Source organism: Alligator mississippiensis, chromosome 1, assembly GCF_030867095.1.
Source record: "Alligator mississippiensis isolate rAllMis1 chromosome 1, rAllMis1, whole genome shotgun sequence".
Classification (NCBI taxonomy): Eukaryota; Metazoa; Chordata; order Crocodylia; family Alligatoridae; genus Alligator; species Alligator mississippiensis.
Window position 1 is genome coordinate 153,546,677 of NC_081824.1, and position 21,434 is coordinate 153,568,110.

General features: G+C 41.8%; 1 protein-coding gene across 1 annotated transcript in view; it reads right to left on the minus strand.

Moving 5' to 3' along the window:
• Positions 1-21,434, minus strand: part of NID1 (nidogen 1) — a 96,662-nt gene that overhangs the window by 26,708 nt on the left and 48,520 nt on the right. Inside the window, exons 12-15 of the mRNA XM_006258185.4 lie at positions 20,847-20,969; positions 10,346-10,564; positions 9,511-9,683; positions 7,263-7,389 (exon numbers count right to left, since the gene is read on the minus strand). Coding sequence (XP_006258247.1) covers positions 7,263-7,389; positions 9,511-9,683; positions 10,346-10,564; positions 20,847-20,969 — 642 coding nt within the window. The remainder of the gene's footprint in view (positions 1-7,262; positions 7,390-9,510; positions 9,684-10,345; positions 10,565-20,846; positions 20,970-21,434) is intronic.

Genomic DNA, 21,434 nt, shown 5'->3' on the forward strand with positions numbered 1-21,434 from the left:
TTCTCACTCTTCTCTTCTCCAGATTAAATAATCCTAGTTCCTCCAGTCTTTCCCTGTAAATCATGTTTCCAAACTTTGGTATGTGTACCCCTGGGGGTATGCAAGACCTCTCTGGGGGGTATGTGGGAGAAACTGTCTGATGGCAGATTTAATTTTCATAACAATAATATGTGGCATTTAAGGGGTTAAAATATAAAACATATGCTGGCAGGGGGATGCAGGCAGCTGGTAAATCTGGAAGGGGGTATGCAATAAGAAAAAGTTTGGGAACCTCTGCTCTAAGTGAAGCCTTATCAGTGCTGAACAGAGTAGAAGAATGTAGGCAATGTTCTTATTAATACAATATTATTATGTATTCCATACATAATTATTATTATGTATGGAACATACATCCAAGTATGTTACTGGCTTTTTTGCACATTGTTGACCTATATTCAGTTTACGGTCCACTACAGCCCCCAAGAACTTTTCTGCAGTGCTACCACCTCACCAGTCATTTCCTCGTTTGTATGTGCACATTTGATTGTTTCATGCTGAGTGCAGGATTTTGCACTTGTTGTTACTGAATTTCACCCGATTACTTTCAGACCATTTCTCCAATTTATCCAGGTCTTTTTGACTTCTCATCCTATCTTCAAAGCATTTGCTACCCTAACCAGCTTGGTCTGCACTTGTTTCTATCCTCCAAATCATTAAGGAAATATTTAACAGTAACAGATCCAGGGGAATTCCACCTGATAATACCAAGTTAATATCATAAAGATAACCTGACACGCTTACAGTATTTGTTCAGAAAAAATACTTCACATACTGTCTTCATTTTCCACAAACAGAATGAATGTGTCTATACTGTGGCTTATTCTGAGATAACTATTTTAGTAAAAAAAGACATTTAAAAAAAAATCACAAAATATCTGACCTGGTCTTAGAAAATAAAGTGTAGAGAAATATTTACTATTTGTTTGTAAGATTTTTGTTCTAGGCTTTTAGAAAAATAAATGGACTTTGCAAAGATATGGGCTGAGTTTGCAAATCTTTAAAACTTGGCAGTACAAAAGGAAAGAAAAACAATTCATCCTTCTGAAAACAACAAACTTACGATGTTTTAAGTTTTAGGTAGTGCAATACTTAAAAAGGTTAATCAACCTTAATGACCAGTTTCCAAAGTGCTAATAGCATCCATCATAGTGACGTAGATGGAATTTACATCCAGTTCCAGATTTTCTGTAGAGGGTTTGGGCTTTTTTAAAATATATTTTAGCATTGTATGTGCATAGTTCTCCATGGACAGTTATCTGTTCCAAAAGCAACAGGAAATAGCAGATAATGACCTATTACTTTGGATTCAATGGCTTGTAGCTCAGAAATGAAGCATGAGAAAAAATAAATATTTTGAAAATATAGATAAAACATTTAAACTCCTCTTTACTCAATGTATGTGAAAAACTATTTGATGATCTTCAGAACACGTCTATCCATGGAAAAGAACGGGGTACAAAATCCATGCAACTGAACCCAAATGAAAACACAGTTCAACATCATTCAGATTCCTCTGGTATCAGCTGTTAATGAACCAAATAAGGAAAGACTGTATGGGTTTATTTCTAGAGTTAGAGTGACCCTCCACAAAAAAACAGCTGTCAAATGCAGAATTAGAGACTACTGGTGAATTTCAAAGAAAGGTGAAATGTGTGGAGTTTGTCTTCTATTAATTTTAAAATATATACTTTATACAATCATTAGAATAATAGAAATTAGGCTTGTAAGGGACTTCAGGAAGTCATCTAGTCCAATCCTCTACTCAAAGAAGGCCTATTCCTCATCTATATCATCCCAGCCAAGGCTTTGCCTAGCCAGGTCTTAAAAACTTCCAAGGATGGAGATTCCACAACCTCTGGGTAACCTGTTCCAGTGCTTTATTAGCCTCCTACTGAGAGAGTTTTTCCTAATATCTAACCTAAACCTCCCTTGCCACAACTTGAGATGGTTGCTTCTTGTTTGGTCACCTGTTACCACTGAAAACAGTCTAGCTCCATCCTCTTTGGATCCACCCTTCAAATACTTGAAGGCTGCTATTAAATCTCCACCCTCATTCTCTTCTCCAGACTAAATAAACCCAGTTCCCTCAATTTATCCTTAGAAGTCATGATCCCCAGCCCTCTAACCATTTTTGTTTCCTCTGCTGGACTCCAATTTGTCCACATCCTTTCTGTAGTTGGGGAGGAGGCAGCAAAACTGAACACAGTACTCCAGATGTGGCCTCACCAGTGCCGAATAAAGAGGAAGATTCATTTCCCTTGATCTTCTGGCAACACTCCTACTAATGCAGCCCAGCATGCTATTAGCCTTCTTTGCAAAAGATGCAGTATTCTTAACCTAAACTGGATTTTTTGGGAAAAAACCAGATAGGATGAAACAAAAATTCTAAAATAGCTGAGACTGGGAACTATGAATAACTATTGGATGGACTTTCATCTGCAGAACCTAAACTGGGTAGCTGAATTCTTCAGGACAAATCAGTCTATGTATATGTTGGAGGAGTCTACCTCACCTGAGGCTTTGCCTATGGACAAACTCTCAGGAAAGGCAAGGCAAATCAGTCCTTTGCTTCCAGTGACTGAACACATACTGACTCATAAGCACTAATTTCACACCTTTATCTGGATTTTCCTGGACCCTCCTGAGAGTCCCTGTATAGACATTACCTCTGATCTGCACAGAACTGATACAGGGGTAGAGGGCACACCTCAATCTGCTCCCTGCTCTAAAAACAACATACCTGTTTTCCATCCTCTCTTCTGGAGGACAGCAGGTGGCGGCACTACCTTGTTTTGGGGGGCACACGCTGAATGGCAGAACTCCTATTTTAATTATCTGCAAGTGGGGGGAGGAAGAAGATGTTCCCAACTCCATATGGGGAGTCAGAGAGGGCAGAGGGTTAGAGACCAATGGCTAATGTTTCCTAGGAGGCCCCTGTGGCAGATTTCCATTTTGAGCTCCCAGGCAGGAGATTTAAAAAGGCTGTGGGGCCTTAGCTAAATATCTATCCTGGCTCACTGACAATCAGCCCAAGAAACCTGGACCCAGCTACGATGTCAGGGAGCATACTAAAGCAGGCTCTGTGCATCTCCTCCCCCACTTCACCAGTCATTCCCAGCGGCATGCCTGCATTCCTGGTATACTGCTGTCAGGCTGGACTCACTCACAGACTCTGCCTCTGGGAAAGGGACAGGCTTGTGCAGGCATGTAGGGCTGATATCACTCAAGTTAAGGACAACAAAGGGGAAAGTCTCCCTGTGGAATAGCCTCTGCAGCTGTGGAACCTGGGGAGCCTGAAGCCTCCGCAGGCAATGCAGCTGCGGAGGTGAATGAGAGCAGGACAGGGCCCCATAATAAAGCATGCCCCTGCAAAACAAATCAAGCTCCAGTCACAGGAATGTTAATGAAAAATAATGCTCTCTCTAAAAACAGTGTGTGCAGACTGGAACAGCCAGCTAGAGTGCATAGAAAGGAGGACAAATGCAGAAGCAAAACAGGATCATCTGAAGTGTCTTTTGAGACTGGGAAAAGACATCTGCCATTTTACATTTCAACTTTGGCTAGCCAGACCTAGCATGGAAATGCTCATTCAGATACCTGATCGAGGAGACAACCCTTCAGTGTAAGTTAGCTTGCTCAATGCTCTGCCCCCACACAAAGCTTGTTTGAAGCTGCCTGGGATATCCTGACATTACATTGCAGTCTGTGCCACAGACAGCACCAGCAACAGGCTCAGTCTTTGGACAGATACGCTGCTTCTACAGTAAACAAATAATGAAGCTTTGTTACAACACCGCACTTCACTGTACTTAGGGTACCAACTGCATTTCCTGGTACATATTCCTAATGTCGTATTACATGCCTCCAGAACATAAGACACATTGGAAGAGTTTGAAACATGGACAGTTCATTAAATAAAAACAGTTTCTACAAAGTCACTCCAATACCATGCTCACTCCACTATGTACATTATCGACTGTCAATAACAACGGTGCATGTTAATATTCTGTGTTATGCCTCCCTCACCTCCTAACTTATCTGCATGCCAGAACAACAGAGATCTTTGGCTCAGGTGTCCCTAGAACTAAAAAACTGGAAAGCAGAAATAGGTCCTCCAACCAATCTGCAGCTAACATGGCAAAGGATAATGATAAATGCCTAACAGTGCATCTGAGATTACCAGTCTTGGACTGGAAAGAGAGTCTCAGGAGCATTTCAGACCCCAGGCTATAAAGTATGTCCTGGTGAGAGTTGCTGTGTTGTCTGAGAATTGCCATAGGGAACCTCTTTCCTTTCCTTAACAATCCTTAACAATGCCAACTCAGGAGGCAGCAGAACATGATTGCTGTCACTCTCCGAGCACAAGGAGAGGTCCATTTGCTTGTGTGAGGAACTTGGAATTAAAGTAGTAGTAGTTTGATGTTGTCAAACTGTAACTTAGAACACTGTTTGGGTACATCTACACGTGCATTAGATCCAGGAGCAGTTTACTCACCCATAAACTACTCACAAGTAAACACTCCTGGGCAGGCATCTACACATATAGGGAATTGGGAGCAGATTTGCTGCTGATAACAGCAAACTGCTTTCTCTTCCAGGGCCCCGCAATAAGCCCCTGCCACCACCAGAAGGAGCTATAACTTCCCCCAGGTCAAGGGCAGGCAATTATTTTGGATGGAGGGCTGCTTAACGAGTTTCAGTGAGCTGTCAAGGGCTGCAAGGGTAGCCTCATCCCTTGACATGTGCCCTGCCCCCTGGTTGCCATCTTGGGACCAGAAGTCCTGCCTCCTAACCCCTGACCTTTGCCACAGGAAGCCCCTCTCCTTGTCCCCAGAAGTACTCCTTTTGGGAAGGGGGTTTGCCATCTTGGAATCAGAAAAAACCAAAATATATACTAAAAATCAAACACTAACAATAACATATTTGAATTTTATTAAAAAAAAATATTTTTGTCCTGATTTGTGTGCATTTGCATGGTGTATATAGAGGTGATTGCATAATCGCTCAAAATGAAGTCTTACTCTTGTATATTGCAGGGGTGTGGGGGGAGTATAGGGTTTGTGGGGGAGCTGTGGGGTGTGTGGAGGGGGAGCATGGCTGGGGGTGTGTGGAAGGGGTGGGTGGGGGACTCTTCCTCCACACTTTTCATCTCTGTTTATGCCAACTTAATAAAATGGCTTGGAAGGCAAGTCCTTAAAAGGAGAGGCTGAAGGAAATGGGCATGTTCAACTTGCAAAAGAGGTGCATAAGAGTGCATATGATAGCAGTCTTCAAAAATCTGAGGGGCTGCCATAAAGGAGGAAAATGCCTTTTCTCTCTTACTGCAGAAAGTGGGACATGGACCATTGGGCATCTACACATGCCGCTGACTGTGCATGTGGTACTGCACAGTCATTTAGTACTACACAGTCATTTGGTACTTGCTTTATCTTTAGCAAGTACTAAATGACTTGTGCAGTACCCACTGGTACTGTGCAGTTCCGGCAGCACACGGTTATTTTATTGTCATTGTCATGGTTTGTGCCCACCAATGCTACGTTGCTGTAGATCTCATGTAGACATGCTCATTAATGCACATGGATATTAAATCTAGTACCTCCATCAGTACTAGAAAAATGTGCATTAGCTTATTTTAATGTGCATTAGCTAAAGAGCATGGTTTTCTGTGATGCTTTAATGTGCATTAAAATAGACTACTGCGTATTAAAGTGCATGTGCAGACATCCCCATTGGCTTGAAGTTGCAGCAAAGTAGGTTTAGATTGGTTATCAAGAAAAACTTCACTGTTAGAAAAGTGAAGCAGTGGAACAGACTGCCTAGGGAAGCTGTGAAATTTCCATCACCGGTGGGGTTCAAAAGAGGCTGGATAAGCATGGGTGCCAGGAAGGACACATGGTACCAGGAAGTAACTTTCCTCCTGCTGCTGCTGCATGTGTTGTGTGGGGTGGGACAGGGGTTGTGGGGAGGGCTCACCTTCCTCAGAAGCATTGGGTGCTGGCTGCAGCCAAGGATGGGGATTATGGTCAGTGCTCAATGCCAATGCTCCCACTGGGACTGACACCTAAAGATTTCAGTTTCAGAGATTCCTGGCTAGAGGTTCTTGCCCCCCACTCATGGTCAGACCAATTGCCATATTTAGGTTTTTACCTCATTGTCAGATTGGTATGAAAAGTGGTGGTTTTTGCCTTCCTCTGGGGAAGTGGGGTAGGGGAGGAAGAGAAGGAGGACATGGGAGGAGGGGGTATGGCCCTCTTCCTTGGATCTCTGGAGTTCATTTTAACAACCTTTGCAGCAGCAGGATTTGGCTGGCATGGTCCTCCTGCTTTACCTGTGGCAGGTTAGGGTGCTATGCTTTATGTCTGTGTGATAGGGTGGCCTGTGTAGTTTTGCTAATACATTAGGTAATAGATTTGTATAGGATGGTTTGGATAGGAATGAGGCAGGAGGTTGGACTATATGACCTCTAGAGGTCCCTGCCAGTCCTACTTTTCTATGATTTCTATAAAGTCTTTGTTTTATGGATTACAGAAGGAAGAAGACTGCAATCTAGTTGTGTAACTGGCTATGGGCATTTCAGTTGTGGTGCTATTCAAAGCCTGCATCCACTGCTATAATCTCCTGGGAATCTGTACTTGGCTCCTAGCTATTGAGATGGCAGGTATGTTTAAAATTAAAAAACTGTCCTTGTTTCTGGGATGTTATTTAGTTGGTCTAATAAGATATCACATTTACCCAAAGAACCTAGGCTAAACTGTCCTTCAAATTCCTTCCTTTAAGCATCATTCCTGCAGACACCTACAAAACAATTCGGCAAAGTTTGGGCAGCTGGTGCCCTGTGACTGCTGCTCATACCTCAAGGCCATATTGCACCGCCTTCATTATGTTATCTTCCCCCCAGGTTTAAGACAATTTCTTGTCCCTTGTCCTAATCTTAGGCTGTAGGCTCTTGAGGGCAAGGACTGTCTTTTATTATGTTTGTAGTATGCTTAGCACAGGAGAAGTGAGGTCATGAGGTGCTCTTGAAAAACAAACAGTAATAAAACAGATTCATTTTTAAATGTAAGGCTCTTGATACACTTTGATTTCTGCCAGTTCGATCTCCTATGAACATACTACCCTTGCAGTGGTAGAACAGAGCCATGACTTGGTTAAATGCTGCTGTATGCCAGGTCTTACAAACACTGCTAGACATTAGTCTGTGAGGAAGAAAGCTATCTTGCTACCTGTTTTGATGATGGCTGTTGGCTCCCCACCATGCAGACTGACTTGACTGATGGAAGGGCCACTGATGTCTGTCCAATAAACCATCTTGTCCTTGCAGTCATACGCAACTCCAATAACAACTTTATCCTGTAAATCAATGAGAGAATTACTGTAGCCTCAAATTCTATAACAGATGAGAGCATCAAGTTTGAAATGCCTGAATTCTGTGCATGGGCAGAGTTAAAGATAAGGGCCTGGTGGGCAAATGAATAGATTCAGCAGTGACTGTAGTCAACATACACACACATGCGCACACACACACACACTTCTCACTCATTTGACTGCAAGTGCTCTTCAGTGGTGTCCCCACACTTTCCTCTCTGAATACTGAGGCTCTCATGCAGTCTTCATTAAGAGCTATTTTCTTCCTCCTGTTCCTTACACTGTTATACACTGTGCTGTGCAATGTTTGACTGCTGTCCTTCTCCCAAAACTTACCAAAAGAGGCTGTATTTTCACAATCTGTGAACTGCTCTGAGATAAATCATTATATATAAAATACAGATAGTAAAATACAGACAGTAAAACTAGAGGTCTGGTTTAATAGGTTTTATATATATATGTGTGTGTGTGTGTGTGTACATATATGTATATGCATGTACACATATGTATATATATGTATATACACAACATGACTTATTAAAATAGAATTCTAGTTTTACTATCTATATTATTTTGATTTAAAATAAAAACTTTTCTCTTGAACAGCAGCAAACATACATTTGAGAATCTAGAATGGAAGAAAAGAGAGCTTAAATATCACACATTTACATTTAAAGAATCTTTCTGGTAGCATTTATTTAGGACTCTCAGCAGGCCTTTCATCATTTTGTATGCATTCCTGAGTCTGCCTCGTGTGATGCCTTAGATAAGATTCTGACAGATTAGAAGAGAACGAGTCCAGTGATCCCTTTAGAAAATCTCTCAAAACTATTCATTAACTTGGGATTTATGTATGACATTTTGGCCCATCCAATAAGAGATATTATAGGGTGAACTGCATATTTGCATATTGTAGCATAATTGCTGCCTCTCCCCGCCAACACATCTCTGTAATTTAGAAATCTTGTTTGGTAGCAGGATGGAAAAATAGGTGCAACATTAATCAGAAATCAAACTCAGAGTTGTAACTTATCTTTGAAGCCCTTTGCTGGAGATCCTTAATTAGATTTTTAATTAGATTTTTCAGACCCAGCAGTGTAAGTAACTAAGCCAGTTAAGACGAATTTCCAGTCCTGTGCTTGTGTTTATGTCAATGTGACTGACCAAATTTGTACTTGGTCATGTACATTATCTACAATTTACAGTTTATTATTGTATGGAATCTGCAAACAAGAGATGAAGGGTTCAAATTTGCTCCTACATGAGTTGCACCAGTTTACTGGAATCACTATGGAACCTCCAGAGAATATATAATAAAGGCAAAATGGGGCAGTTACAATACCAGACGCAGGTGCCATTATAAACAAACTGGAGCTGTGATGAAAAATGCAATGCCAAATATTGTGGAGAACAAATGAACGTGCTGAAGTTGGGTAGTTGAAGGAGTCAGATTGTACCACTTAATAAAAAAGCATACAGGTAAAGAGTCACAGGCCAGGAAAAGAGGGTGGAATTTGAAAAGCATCCGGGATTCTTTTGGATAGAAAGAAGCTTTTCAAGACAGTGGGGAACAGTGTGGGAAAAAGGTTTACCACCCACTGGGCTCAGACAGGAGAGGGGACAGAAAAAATTGAATCTGAGGAGTGTAGGGAACTGACTGGAGAGCAGGAAGAGATGAAGACAGATGGCAGTATTGGGGGGGATGGGGGAGAGAAAAGCACAGTCTATGGAAAACCTTTAAGAGCAATTTGGAGTTTTATACTGGAGTGGGAAGTGGAAAGAGAGCCAATGAAAACAAGAGGATGGGGGTGAAGTACTCCCATACATTAAACTTTAAGAGGCTCTTTTGAACAAAATGAGGGACACGTTTATTTATCAAAAAATCAAATTCCTTTATAAATAACCCTTTTGCCAGCTCAGTTTTGGTATTCTTTATTAATGATGTATTACACTAAATTTGTGTGGAGTCTAATTAATTTGGGGATTCACATAAATAATGGATATGTCAGAGGCTTTATCCATCAGTCCGTAAGTTCACTCTTCATTGACTAAGGTGACATTTTTTTCAAAGCACACATGGTCACTGTATATACAACAGATACTTACTGGAACATATAGCAAAGCTTTTGCATCAGTTTTCTTCATATTATTCCCCTCCAGTGGGACATGTTCAATCTTCCCACTTTGGGCAAAGAGTAAGTGTGTTCCTGGGGGCAGAGGAATTGAATCTGGTCGAACAGAGGGCCCAATAACAACTGGAGGAGCAGCTGTGCTCAGACCTTGTTGATAGATGATGAAAAACAGATGAAAAAACTCATAAAAATACACTGAGGCAAGGCATAACCTACAGCAGACAACTGGAGCCAAGCTTCTTAGAAAGAAACAGCCCTCTCCATGGACACTAATAAAGCAGTTCAAACAGAAATGTCAAGCAGCTCTCAAGTTTTTCTTAATTGGCAGGGAGGGGGAGTAGATGACCCAGGATTTTCCATCTCAGATTTTTGCTGAGTCTACAAAATGACTGCTTTCTTTTCTTGAAAAATACACCTGCCCTTTCCCTGCCTGTTGGCAGCAGGAGATAAGGAGCCTGTTATTGTGCCCTGGGGTAACAGCAAGACTTGTGCAGTCATTATAGAGGATAGAGCTGCTTCTTCATGAACCCCTAAGGCTTAAGAGACTATGTAAGACAGGATGATAGCCAACCCGCTCACATAAAGGGCAGAAAAACTGGCTGGATGCAGTGCTGTGCATGGCTAAACAAAGCACTCTGTAGCCCCTGAAGAGGTGTAGCCATAGGCATGCTTCTCCCTGAGACAGTACAGTTTTGTACCACTCCAGTGTGTCACTGTGTTTTAATGGTATGACTGAGTCCCATGTTTGTGAAACACCCAAATCTAATGGAGAGATCAGGGGAAGGAAGATAAGTTTCCCAGCAACTTACATGGGGGTCGGATTCCTGGACCAGATCTTGTGCCATCAATCTCATTCCCATAACTGTCCACACACCAACAGTACCCAGAGCTGGAATGGCACTGGGTTGGTTTGTAATTCCCATATTCATCACACTGTGGGATAAAATCACCAACAGGTCTGGACCCTCTGGGGATGTGAGAGCCCAAAGCCAGTTCTCGTTCATGCTGACATTTGGTTTTCTCCACTTCTGCAAAAGGATAAGAAACAGTGAATATTTCTATTTCTAATCCAATCCAATGCTCTTCTTTGTTGTATTTTTTTTTTTACAGTTGACCAGCTGCAAGATTGAACAGCAGAAGCATATTAAGAAACACATTAAAGTAACATGTAACTGTTACAAGCCCTGAAGTCGTATCTTGGAAGATCAAGTGTTATTTCACTGACAGCTTGGAAGTGCAAAACCACTGTCCCAAAGTGATGTTATTTAAAATGCATATCACTACTAATTTAAAGAGTGTCATTTCTTGTACTCTGAGCCCATGCTCTAATTTTACACTGCAGACTGGGATTTAGTAAGCAATGACACCGCATCCCTAAATTATCTCCAGAGGGAGCATCATCTGTCCCAAAGGATGGTGTCTCTAGCATTGTTCTATTCTCTTATCCATACATGTAAATGAAGGGCATGTCATAAAGAACAAATGCGCCCCCTCCACTTAGAAATGGAGAAACTAATGATCTGCAGAAGCCACAGTATCTGTGGATCTGTTAATGCAGAGGTCATGAAGGAAGTGTTAGCATTCCTGATTATCGAGGGCATCATGAATAGACCTCCAAAGAGCAGGTTTTGTTAAGACTTCACAAAACAGTTTATGTACTGGTAATCTTTCTCATGCAGTAGGGAATGGCATATGTGTCACAACGTTTCCATCAGCTGTGTCTGCACAAAGAAACTCAAAATATACAATCCAATGACCTTTTCCCTTCTCCAAGCACAACTGACTGGGTCAGCTTTATCTTCCTCTGAGAAACCCTGCAGGCTTGTGTGCACAAGAAGAAACAGATCTAGTTGTGAATGTACATCCTCTAGACTGCTTCTCTGCTTGCAGAACCAGCTCCCCAGCCAGCTAAAAACAACTACAGCAAACTGTTTGATGAAAAGGTCTGTACAATCACACTTAGATATATATATATTTGTGTTTTACATCCACATTGGCCTTGTGGGGAAGAATGGAAACTATTATTAGCTTGTGCTGCTGTGATGCTTGGGGTAGGCCAGACTTGGCAGAACACACAGCTGATCCTTCGTGCCCATGTATAATCTGATGTTGTCGTCACACAAATACAAACTTTAGATTTCTTTATTTAAACCATGCAAAGAAAGGCTTGGACAAATATCATGCACCTGGACATGATTAAGACCAGGAAATGTAAATTTCTGGGAAACAGCTCAGCGTCTCCAAACAAATGAAGTATTTGGCCTTAGCTCTGGCGTGGGTGGTGAAGAGCTTTTAGACAATGTACAGAACAGATCTTTAAAGACCACCTCCAGTATGTGCCTAGTATTTTGCATGCTGATCATTCTGTGTGCTCTGTGTGTGTGCAAACTGATTGCTTCCTCAGCTGTGCCTTATACAAAAAGTAGACTCTAACAACTGGGAGGGTTAGGCACATTATTTGCTTTCTAAGAGGTCATGTTCTGTACACAGCATCATTCACCAATGATAGCAAAAGCTGTACAGTAGCTGGACACTGAGCCTTCCTTTTCCATTGTGTGATCCATTCAAATTATATTTGGGAGAAATTATCAGACTCTCCCACCTGAAAAAAATAAATTCAAATACCAAAAGTTGGCCATTTTTCCCTTTCTGTCCCAGAGTCCTAGAATTAAACTACAGAACCTATAAAAGTCTAAGTTTTTTATTAAAAGTTCAAAGTTATAAATGCAAATTAAGATAAGGAATTAAAAAAAAAAAAAGAAAAGCAATTCCTTATTATACAAAAGAATGCATTCGTTTCAGTTGTGATGTGGCTATTATACTGTTACACAGAATGTATTCTGACTATAGCTAATTGGAAATTTTACAATATCTTAGAGTTCAGATAGGTCAATGAACTTGTTCCGTTAACCTGATGGGTATCAGTTATAGAAAAGTTGACAACACAGCTGCAACAAAGCCATGAACACAGACCCCACATGATCCCCATAGACCCCACACAGTCACAAAGGTTTGCTCCTGTGGATCCAATTGCAAGATTGATGCCTTAGGATAATTCCTTTACAATTACTAGTTACTAAGAATTTAGAATGAAAGTGTCCAGAACTTTAGTCTTCATGGAAATTAAAACTGTGGCCTGTTGGTGAGAAATGTACCACAGTAAAGACAGATTTCATATATAACAGCAGCAGTTTGCGCTGCAATTTTTTTAAGCCTCACCTTCAGGAACATATGATTTATTTTCTATTGCAACTTCAGAGACTCATCTTGCAAACATTTTGGGTGGCTTTCTATTATGTTGTTCTGGTGTCTAGATTTACACAGAACAGAAAGTCCTGTGCAGATGACTAAAAATTTGGAGAACAAGCAGGGTAGATTTATACCAGATAGACTAGTTAAATCAGAGATGTATAGCGTAAACTTTCATAAGCAGAGGGCTTAATTTATCAAAGGCTGTAAAATTTTGGAAGCATTCTATTATTTTTGCCCTAGTCATTTAGATTTGGGCATCTAGACTTGGCTGTGCCCAGACCAGGGTACGTGGCTATATGTCTGAGCCTGGACCAGGGTGCCTAGAACCTGGACCTCCCTGGTCTCCCCTGTTCTGGACAGGCAGCTTAAGTATTGGGCAAGTGGGATATTGCCTGATCCTTTGAAGGGTGTTGTGAGGTGTAAGGAGATAAATTAAATGTGAAGAGAAGTGCAGGCTCAGCCTTGTCCCTGCCTGGACCATCCCCTACTCTCACTGTCTGACCCCTCTGCAGAGAAGAAAGCACTGTAATATATAAATTAGTTTTTCTAACTAATTGGGTACCACTTAATTCACAAACATTAGGGAGGGCCGCCTTGAGTCCAGGAAGGTTGGGAAAGACTAGTCCATACTGTCAGGGCATTTGTAGTACTGTAAAGATGGAAGATATGCCACAAAAAAAATCCAGATATACTACTGGGCTGTGTATAGGGTAAGGGTAAAGACTCCCTTTGGGAGGAGAGCACCACTCCACTTGCCCTGTTTGCCCTCAAACCTCTGAGATACACTTCTGGGTGTGGGGCTGTGCTGCCTGGCATCTATGGGGCAAAGATTCCTGGGACAGGGGAGCTTCTGGTGCCTCCCCATAGGCAGCACTTAGATCTGGGGCCCTGCTGCCCCAACAATTCCAGTTATGCTACTGGAATTGGGAACATTTGGAGCTGGGACCTGGGGCCTGAACAACAAAGGATTTACATATTGCAGTGCTCAGAATTGTAGTGCCTAACTGTTACAAATGGCTAACAGGTAGCCATTTGACTTCTTTTTTAAAAAACACAGCTGAAAAAGGAGCTGGAGATGCCCTCTTAATGCCCCATGAACCATTGGTTGGAGCTGTCACCCAGGATGTGGAAGAGCTGGGTTAAAATCCCTCCTCTGTTTGATGAATTCTGAATACACATCTCCAATCAACTGAGAGGGGGGGTTAAACTCAGTGGGGAGGAGACCTGGTTTCCCTGTTCCAATTCATCCTGTATCTTTTCACATACAGCATGCACCTTTCCCCCAAAAAATCAGCCTTCCAAAATTGGGATCCACGTTTTAAGCAGGGAAGCTGTTGTCTTTGCTGGAAAAGGAGCACTCTTGGGGACACTGTGCATGCCATGCAGCTGCCAAGATGTGTCTGCTCAACAAACTGAGGGGGGCAAGGTCTTATGTTAACCCTCTCACAGCTGTAGCTATTGGGCAGCAAGTGGGCAGCTGACAGTATCTTGATGAGGCTTGTGATGTAGAAAGAACACTTTATTTACAGGAGCTAATATAAAGAACCACTTACAGTAAAAAACTGACAGTCTTGCTACTGGCCTTTTTTAGGGTCTGGGGCCTAACCTTGTGCGACACAGAATAAGTCCTCCTGAGAACATCAAGTAGCAGAAGACAGGCTGCCACACCAGGACGTTCCTGATGCCATACCTCCTGGACACGCTTTGTTCCCAGGAGGACTCACTCTGTCAGAGACAGCCATGACTGGAACAAATCTTTTTTTCTATGCTTTGCCCTCCAAAAACAAGATGTGACTTTTACTAGGGGGCATGCTGTATGTGAGAAAATATGGTAATTCATGTGTACCAACTTGATAAATCTGACCTGGCTAAAAACTGGGAGCTCCACAGCTAAGCAGGAGTTTTGAAGATCTAAATGTTGGGCTTAGGTGCCAAGAATCATAGATTCACAGGACCAGAATGGATTTTGAGGGTCGTCTTGTCCAGTCCCCTGCAAAGACGTACGATTCGTTGTTTCTAAACCATCCCAGACAGATGGCTATCCTGCCTCTTCATGAAGGAGATTACTAAGGCAACCTATTCCAATGTCATACTAGGGAACCTATACATGTGCCTGATGCCTGCTCCAATGCATGCTAATTAGCATGCTTTGGAGCAGACTCTATTAATCTAGAGCTAATTAGCACACACTAGCAGCTTTGATGTCATGTGTATTCAGCATCCCTGCGTTTCAAAATGGTGCCAGGGGGTGCTTTAACTAAAGCACATTGAATAAGCTTTAGTTAAAGGGCCCCTCTGCAATTTTGAAGCACAGGACGCTGAATACACGAGAAGTTGTGGACACTTTAATCAGAATGGCTTCTGAGAGCCGCTCTAATTAAAGCATCCCCCCTCCCACCCTGGAGCATGTGCAAAGACACCCGCTGTTCTTACAATTGGGGCATTTTTCTTCGGATGTAATTGAAATCTGATTTGCTGCAGTTTAGGTGTGTGGTTTCTTTTGTCAATAGGGTCCCAACTCTCCTTTCCCGTAAGTAAGTAGCCAGGCATGTCACCAACATTATTTGTAATAGGTTTTAAATGTTCCCCATTATTTTAATACTGTTTACAATGCTGACTGGAATACCCTGCCTGTTAGCAAACATCTGTTTGGTGCCACATGTTTACATGGTGCTTTTGTCGTAAGTTGGCCTGATTTTCAAGACCTGACTCATGTGTTAATACTTTGAAGCTATTTGTTTGCAGGCTTGTAGAATAGATAAATCACATCCCTGCCCTGATGATTCAACAGAATAAGTTAGACAAAACATACAACAATGGTTCTACACATATTTCACTAGTGCAATACCCATTGTATAAGTCAGCTTCCAGAAAAAAACTCAAATATTATGACTATGAACCTTCTTTTCCTTCAATACATCATCCCCTCTGCCTAGTCGGTGAGGTACTCTTTTAATGTGTCTGCTTTAAAATGCATGCCTTACTGCAAATACAATAGAAGTTTTATAGATGAAGGCTCCCACGATTGCTCAGAACTCACAATTTCCCCAAGTCATCACACAGTATTAAATACACAATACAATTTAAATTATGAACAGCTTTCTTGACTTCTTACCCAATCAAAACTCCCATTGACTGCACTGGGAATTCCAAGAAACAGTACTGAAAGGGATCTAAATTAGTAGCAAATATCTTAAACATCTAACATATGGTATCAGTTAAAAATGGAGCAATGGCTCCTATGAAGAGGCCAATGGTTATAAAAATTGAAAACAGTAGTTTTACTGTGTTGTATCAACTGGAACCAGATCCCCTCAGTGTGCTGAAAATCGACAAGTCCCACTGAGTCAAACACACTGGGTGTAGGTCTGCGGTATCTGTCCTGTTTAGTTACATGGGTGGAATTTAATTGCTCTTTATCTACCTAAGTGGCAATTTTTTAACTGTGTAAACAGTTGTTATAGCACTTACACAGTTTGCAACTCTATTACCTGTGCAGTGTGGATGTGTAAGTGTATGTGTGTATGCTGTGCACGCTCAGAGGCTGTGCTGACCAGGTATGTACATGGCTACCTATGTACACAAGTCACAAAAGTCTAGCCAAACAAAAACGTGACAGAAAAGGAGGCCTCTTCCATGTTTTAGCACCAAGAGCTGCCTGGTTAGGGCACATAACCAGTAGATTGGAGACCCAGACTCTATGCTTTTCCTGCCAGAATGGGGTTGAACACATGTCTTTCTCATTCCCCAGCATAGTTCTCAACACCACAGATTAGGCATCATGCAGGCTCCTTTTGAAGCTGGCTCTCTGGGCAGCACAGGGAGAGAAATACACAGCACCAAGAGAAATCAAGCAAACTAGAGTGTGTGGCTCAGCAAGATAGATACTGCTCTGGAAGGGCATTTGCTCTGGATTCCAGCCTGACTCATTGCTCCCAATAGGGCAGAACCTACTGTGCTGCTTACCATTCATTTTATCCAAAAACTATTTAATGCTGCCGTGGCTCAGCTTCAAAAGGGGCACTGGAGAAGGGACTGGATAAGGCTTAAGTTGTGGTATGGTGGTTTGAATTGTGAGCACTATGTTGCAAAGGCAGAGAGACTGTTGTGTGCCTTTTGTCAGAGAGTAGTAAAGAATGATGGGGACTAGAGGATAGCCACTTCTGAAGAGTAGCATTGAACAAGGAATGGAGAAAGGAAGGCTTTGAATCTCTATGTCCCATTCTGTGTGGGCCCTGTATGCTGGGAACACGGTGATCCAGGAACCCAAACACCTAAGTTCATCTCTGCTCAGCTCCTTAAAGGAAGTATCCCTGAAGAAGGTTTTACTCTTATGCCTGAGTACAGCTCTGATCTACTTCATACCTGAAAAGGAGGCAATGCTCTCATTAATGCTTACAAGACATTGCTTTAAATACACAAACACAATTAGACCTGCCAGAGTTGGTAGGTCCAACATTTTTATCTTTGTTCAATTCTTTTGTCTTGTCTTATACTTGATCAAAGTTACAAGAAATAATGGCCACAAGCTAGCAGAGAGCAGATTTAGATTGGACATTAGGAAGAACTTCTTCACAGTTCGAGTGGCCAGGGTCTGGAACGGGCTCCCAAGGGAGGTGGTGCTCTCCCCTACCCTGGGGGTCTTCAAGAGGAGGTTAGATGAGCATCTAGCTGGGGTCATCTAGACCCAGCACTCTTTCCTGCTTATGCAGGGGGTCGGACTTGATGATCTATTGAGGTCCCTTCCGACCCTAACATCTATGAATCTATGAATCTATAAAATAGGCCAAAAGGCCTATAAGCATAGCTTAAGCAAACATGTACATTAACATGTGTGCAAGGACGGGTGGATAGTGCCTAGTAAGGAAAAAACATTGACAGTAAGTGCCACAAACAGCTTGATAGCATTCTGTTCAAACACTTTCTAGGTGAGAATCTGGGTATCCCACTTTTTGCTAAAGGATGGGAGTCCTTCCTACTTCTCCTTTTCCAGGACTTGTCCCAGTGTACGCACATAAGTAACTATGGTGTCTTCTGAACACGTAATCCAGAAGACCAGCCTTTCTAAACCAATGAATGTTTGTTTTTGGTCCGACTCCCTTTCGGCATTTATGCCAACTTCAATTACGTACGTTTGGGTCCAATGATGTATTGGACACATCTCCTCCAACTTCACTTCACATGCAAAAGTAATTAGGTACTGGCTTTGATATTATGCCAGACTCACATACTCAATTTTATATGCCATTGAAATCTATTTAACTTCTGATCTAACAACTCAAACATTTTTGTTCACAAACTGAATCTACAGCAAGTGCTTTGAAAATTGTGCCCACAGTTGTTAATGTAATCTAACAGTAATTTCTATTTTCTTGCTTGGTTCAGTTTATTCCAAGTACCAGAAGAAGCTACAGAAGGCTTTTCAATTGCTCCTCTTAAGACAATTAAAAAAAACCCTAATAGGTTATAAATGTCAGCTTTAAAAATTCACTTTGCTTTTGTCATCCTTCGCTTGTGGTGATGTGCTGCAAATAGAAAGCAAGACCACTAGTGAGTGTCTCATGTGAAATGGATTATACACATATTAACAATACTAGTGACTGGCTTTTAGTGGTCATAACTCCCCAGTCCAAGAATCTGGATTGGTTTCTGTTTAGTAAACATAGTCTCCGGGGTCTGCAGGAGTGGGAACTGACATCTGTTTCTTTTTGAACTGAAAAAATGAAGCGTGAGGAAATAATGAAGTACAGACATTCTTAATAGCTGCTGGAATGCCACTACTTTCATCATTAACTCTTTCAATAACAAGCTCACTAACCCTGGAATGAATGTAAAACTCCAGACAATTTCCTATAGTTGCTTCCGAGAAAAGATTTACCATATGTTTAAAAAGAGGAGCAAAAAACCAGATTGCAACTAGCCCTATGGAACTCAATATTCAAGATTAGATTTCTATCTGTAAGGATAAAGGCTCTTTTAGTCTTGTCTGACTCCACTTTTCCTGAAACCAAAAACCTTAAAGTTTACTAATAAAGTTCAGATCTAAGTCCAACATTTGCAGCTCAGCCTCACCATTACTTTTCAGAGTAATTGTTTCAAGAAACCCATTTTCCAACAGTGGCTAGGTTCACTCATATGTTTTGTATTTTAAAAAAAGCAAAGCCGATACTTGTACATGATGAAGGGGAAAATATCGGTCTATTTAGTGTGAAGACTGAGTATTTGGTTGAATGACATTCTTCAGGCTGGTTATTAGTGGATTCATTTAGGTCAAGGGTGTCAAACATTGCCCACACATCAGATCTGGCCTACTGATAGTCCAACAGCATAGCAGAAGTTGAGGGGCAAGGCTACCAGGGCCTGGCCTACAGAAGAATTTGGGGTCTCTAGGCCCAAAACCAAGCACATGGCTGTTGGCAGCAGGGGGTGAATGATATTCCCTTTATGCCATTGCCTGCCCTTAGACTCAGGCACTGCCTGTCCCTGGACCTGTCATATGTGCCACTATTTTCATAGGTCTGGCCCAGAAGGCACTCCTGTGACCTGGATCCAGTGTGGGGCCCAGGGTGAATTTGACACCTGTGGTTTAGGCAGGGACAGGCAATTATTTCAGCTGGAGGGCCGTTTAATGGGTTTTGGTGAGCTGTCAAAGGCTGCAAGGGTAGCCCCACCCCCTGGTCGCCACCTTGGGGCCAGAAGTCCCACTTCTAACCTCTGACCTTTGCCAGCCAAAGTCCCTCCCCTTACCTTGGAAGTACTCCTTTTGGGAGGGAGGGTGTACCATCTTGAAACTGGGGGGGAAATCATATACTAAAGAAGTCAAACATCTGCTCTAACTTATTCTAATTTTATTTAAAAAAAATTGTCCTGGTTTATGTGTGTTTGCATAGTGTATCTAGAGGCAACTGAGTAATAGCTGAAAATACAATCTTACTTTTGTATATTGTGTGTGTGGGGTAAAGGGGTAGATGTGGGAGTGGGTGGTTGAGGAGTGTGTGTGTGTGGTGTGGTGTGTGTCGTGTGTTAGGGGGTATGGCGGGGGGGTGGGAGTGTGTGGGGGGGCTGTGGGAGGGTGTGGGTGTGTTTGGGGGTATGGTGGGGGTGGGGTGTGTGGGAGACTGTGAGGGTGTACTCTGGATGCCCATTTTGCCTTTCTGGGTTAAGGCATAAGCACCTAATTCTGATAATTTTCATTTCTTGGGCAATGAGGAAATGCAGAGGGTCTTAAGGAGGAAGGATAAGGAAAACAATAAGCTTCAGTTACAGAGCAGATCATTGCTGTAGGTCATGTAAATACATGTGGAGGCGAGCTTTCAAAAAGATCAGGATGTTTTAAACCATATCTAGTCAAATATATGGTTTTAATAGATGACACTTAGCGTTGTGTGGTATTGCCAGAATGCATATATAGAGTGAGCCATTCTTGAAAGAAGCTTCAAAGGAATTACTACACAGAGGTAAGCTTCAATTAGGCCCTATATACACCTGAAAGCCTCAGGTCCAGAAACTTGCCGTGGATACATTATCATACATTAAAATAATAGAGGCAGAAAAACTTTTTTGGCACGACAGATTTTGACAGCTAGAATAATCACCAATTTGATAAATGTAAAAAAATAAAAAAGGGAAAATGGTTATAAAGATGAATGGCACCTATGCATGCGCATGGAGGCTGCTCCCGTGTGCTGGAATTCCAGCATGTTGGAGCAAATTAGATTAATTGAGTCAGCAGAAGCATGACAATTGCCATGCTCCAGCAGCCTCCTGAGTCTCATATATCAGCATCCCCATGCTTAAAAATGGTGGAGGGGGTACTTGAACTAAAGCTCGCTGAACAAGCATTAGTTCAAGGACCTTCACCATTTTTAAGCATGGGGATGCTGATACAGGAGCTGCTCTAATTAAAGTGCTGCACCCCCTACCCCCAGAGCATGTGTTAACGTGCCCAAAGACCCCAGAAAGAAAGTGGTTTGTCCTAAAGAGGAACTTGGATAAATATTCATCTCTGATTCCTTAACTTTCCTTCTGATCCTAAATACAAGAACTATAAATTTTTACCTCCTAACACACACTGGAAACCATCCCCGCGATAACCTGCCTTGCACTGGCATCTGAAGGACCCTGGAGTGTTGTAGCAGAAAGCATCTGGGTGACAGCGGTTCTGTTGACATTCATCTACATCTGTAAAACAAAAGGTCAGGCCAGGTACACTTTTTCTCATGAGAAATAATAGGCTACACATCACACACAATATTTTCAAGTGTACTTATGCTGTTTAGGAGCCTAAGTCTTGTTTTTAAAAATGACTAATTCTCCTAGGAGTCCAGATTCTATTGACTTTCAGTGGGACGTAGGCTCCTAAATTATTTGGCTGCTTTGAAAAATATTATCTCTTTACTGTCCCTAGAAGTAAGGGGTTGAAGTCGATACATAAAAAGCTAACAAAAAGCTCTGATAATTTGTCAGAGCAATAACCTAGCCACTTTTATTTAAAAAAAGAATAATTCTAGTTTCTCACACAACAGAGCTGTAAATCAGCAGATATTATAAAATAGGTTCAATTTGGTTGTTGATGGTTTCAAGGCACAGAATTATGGAAAGCCATTGCTGCACTGCAAACTAACTAAATGTGAAAGAAAGCAAATT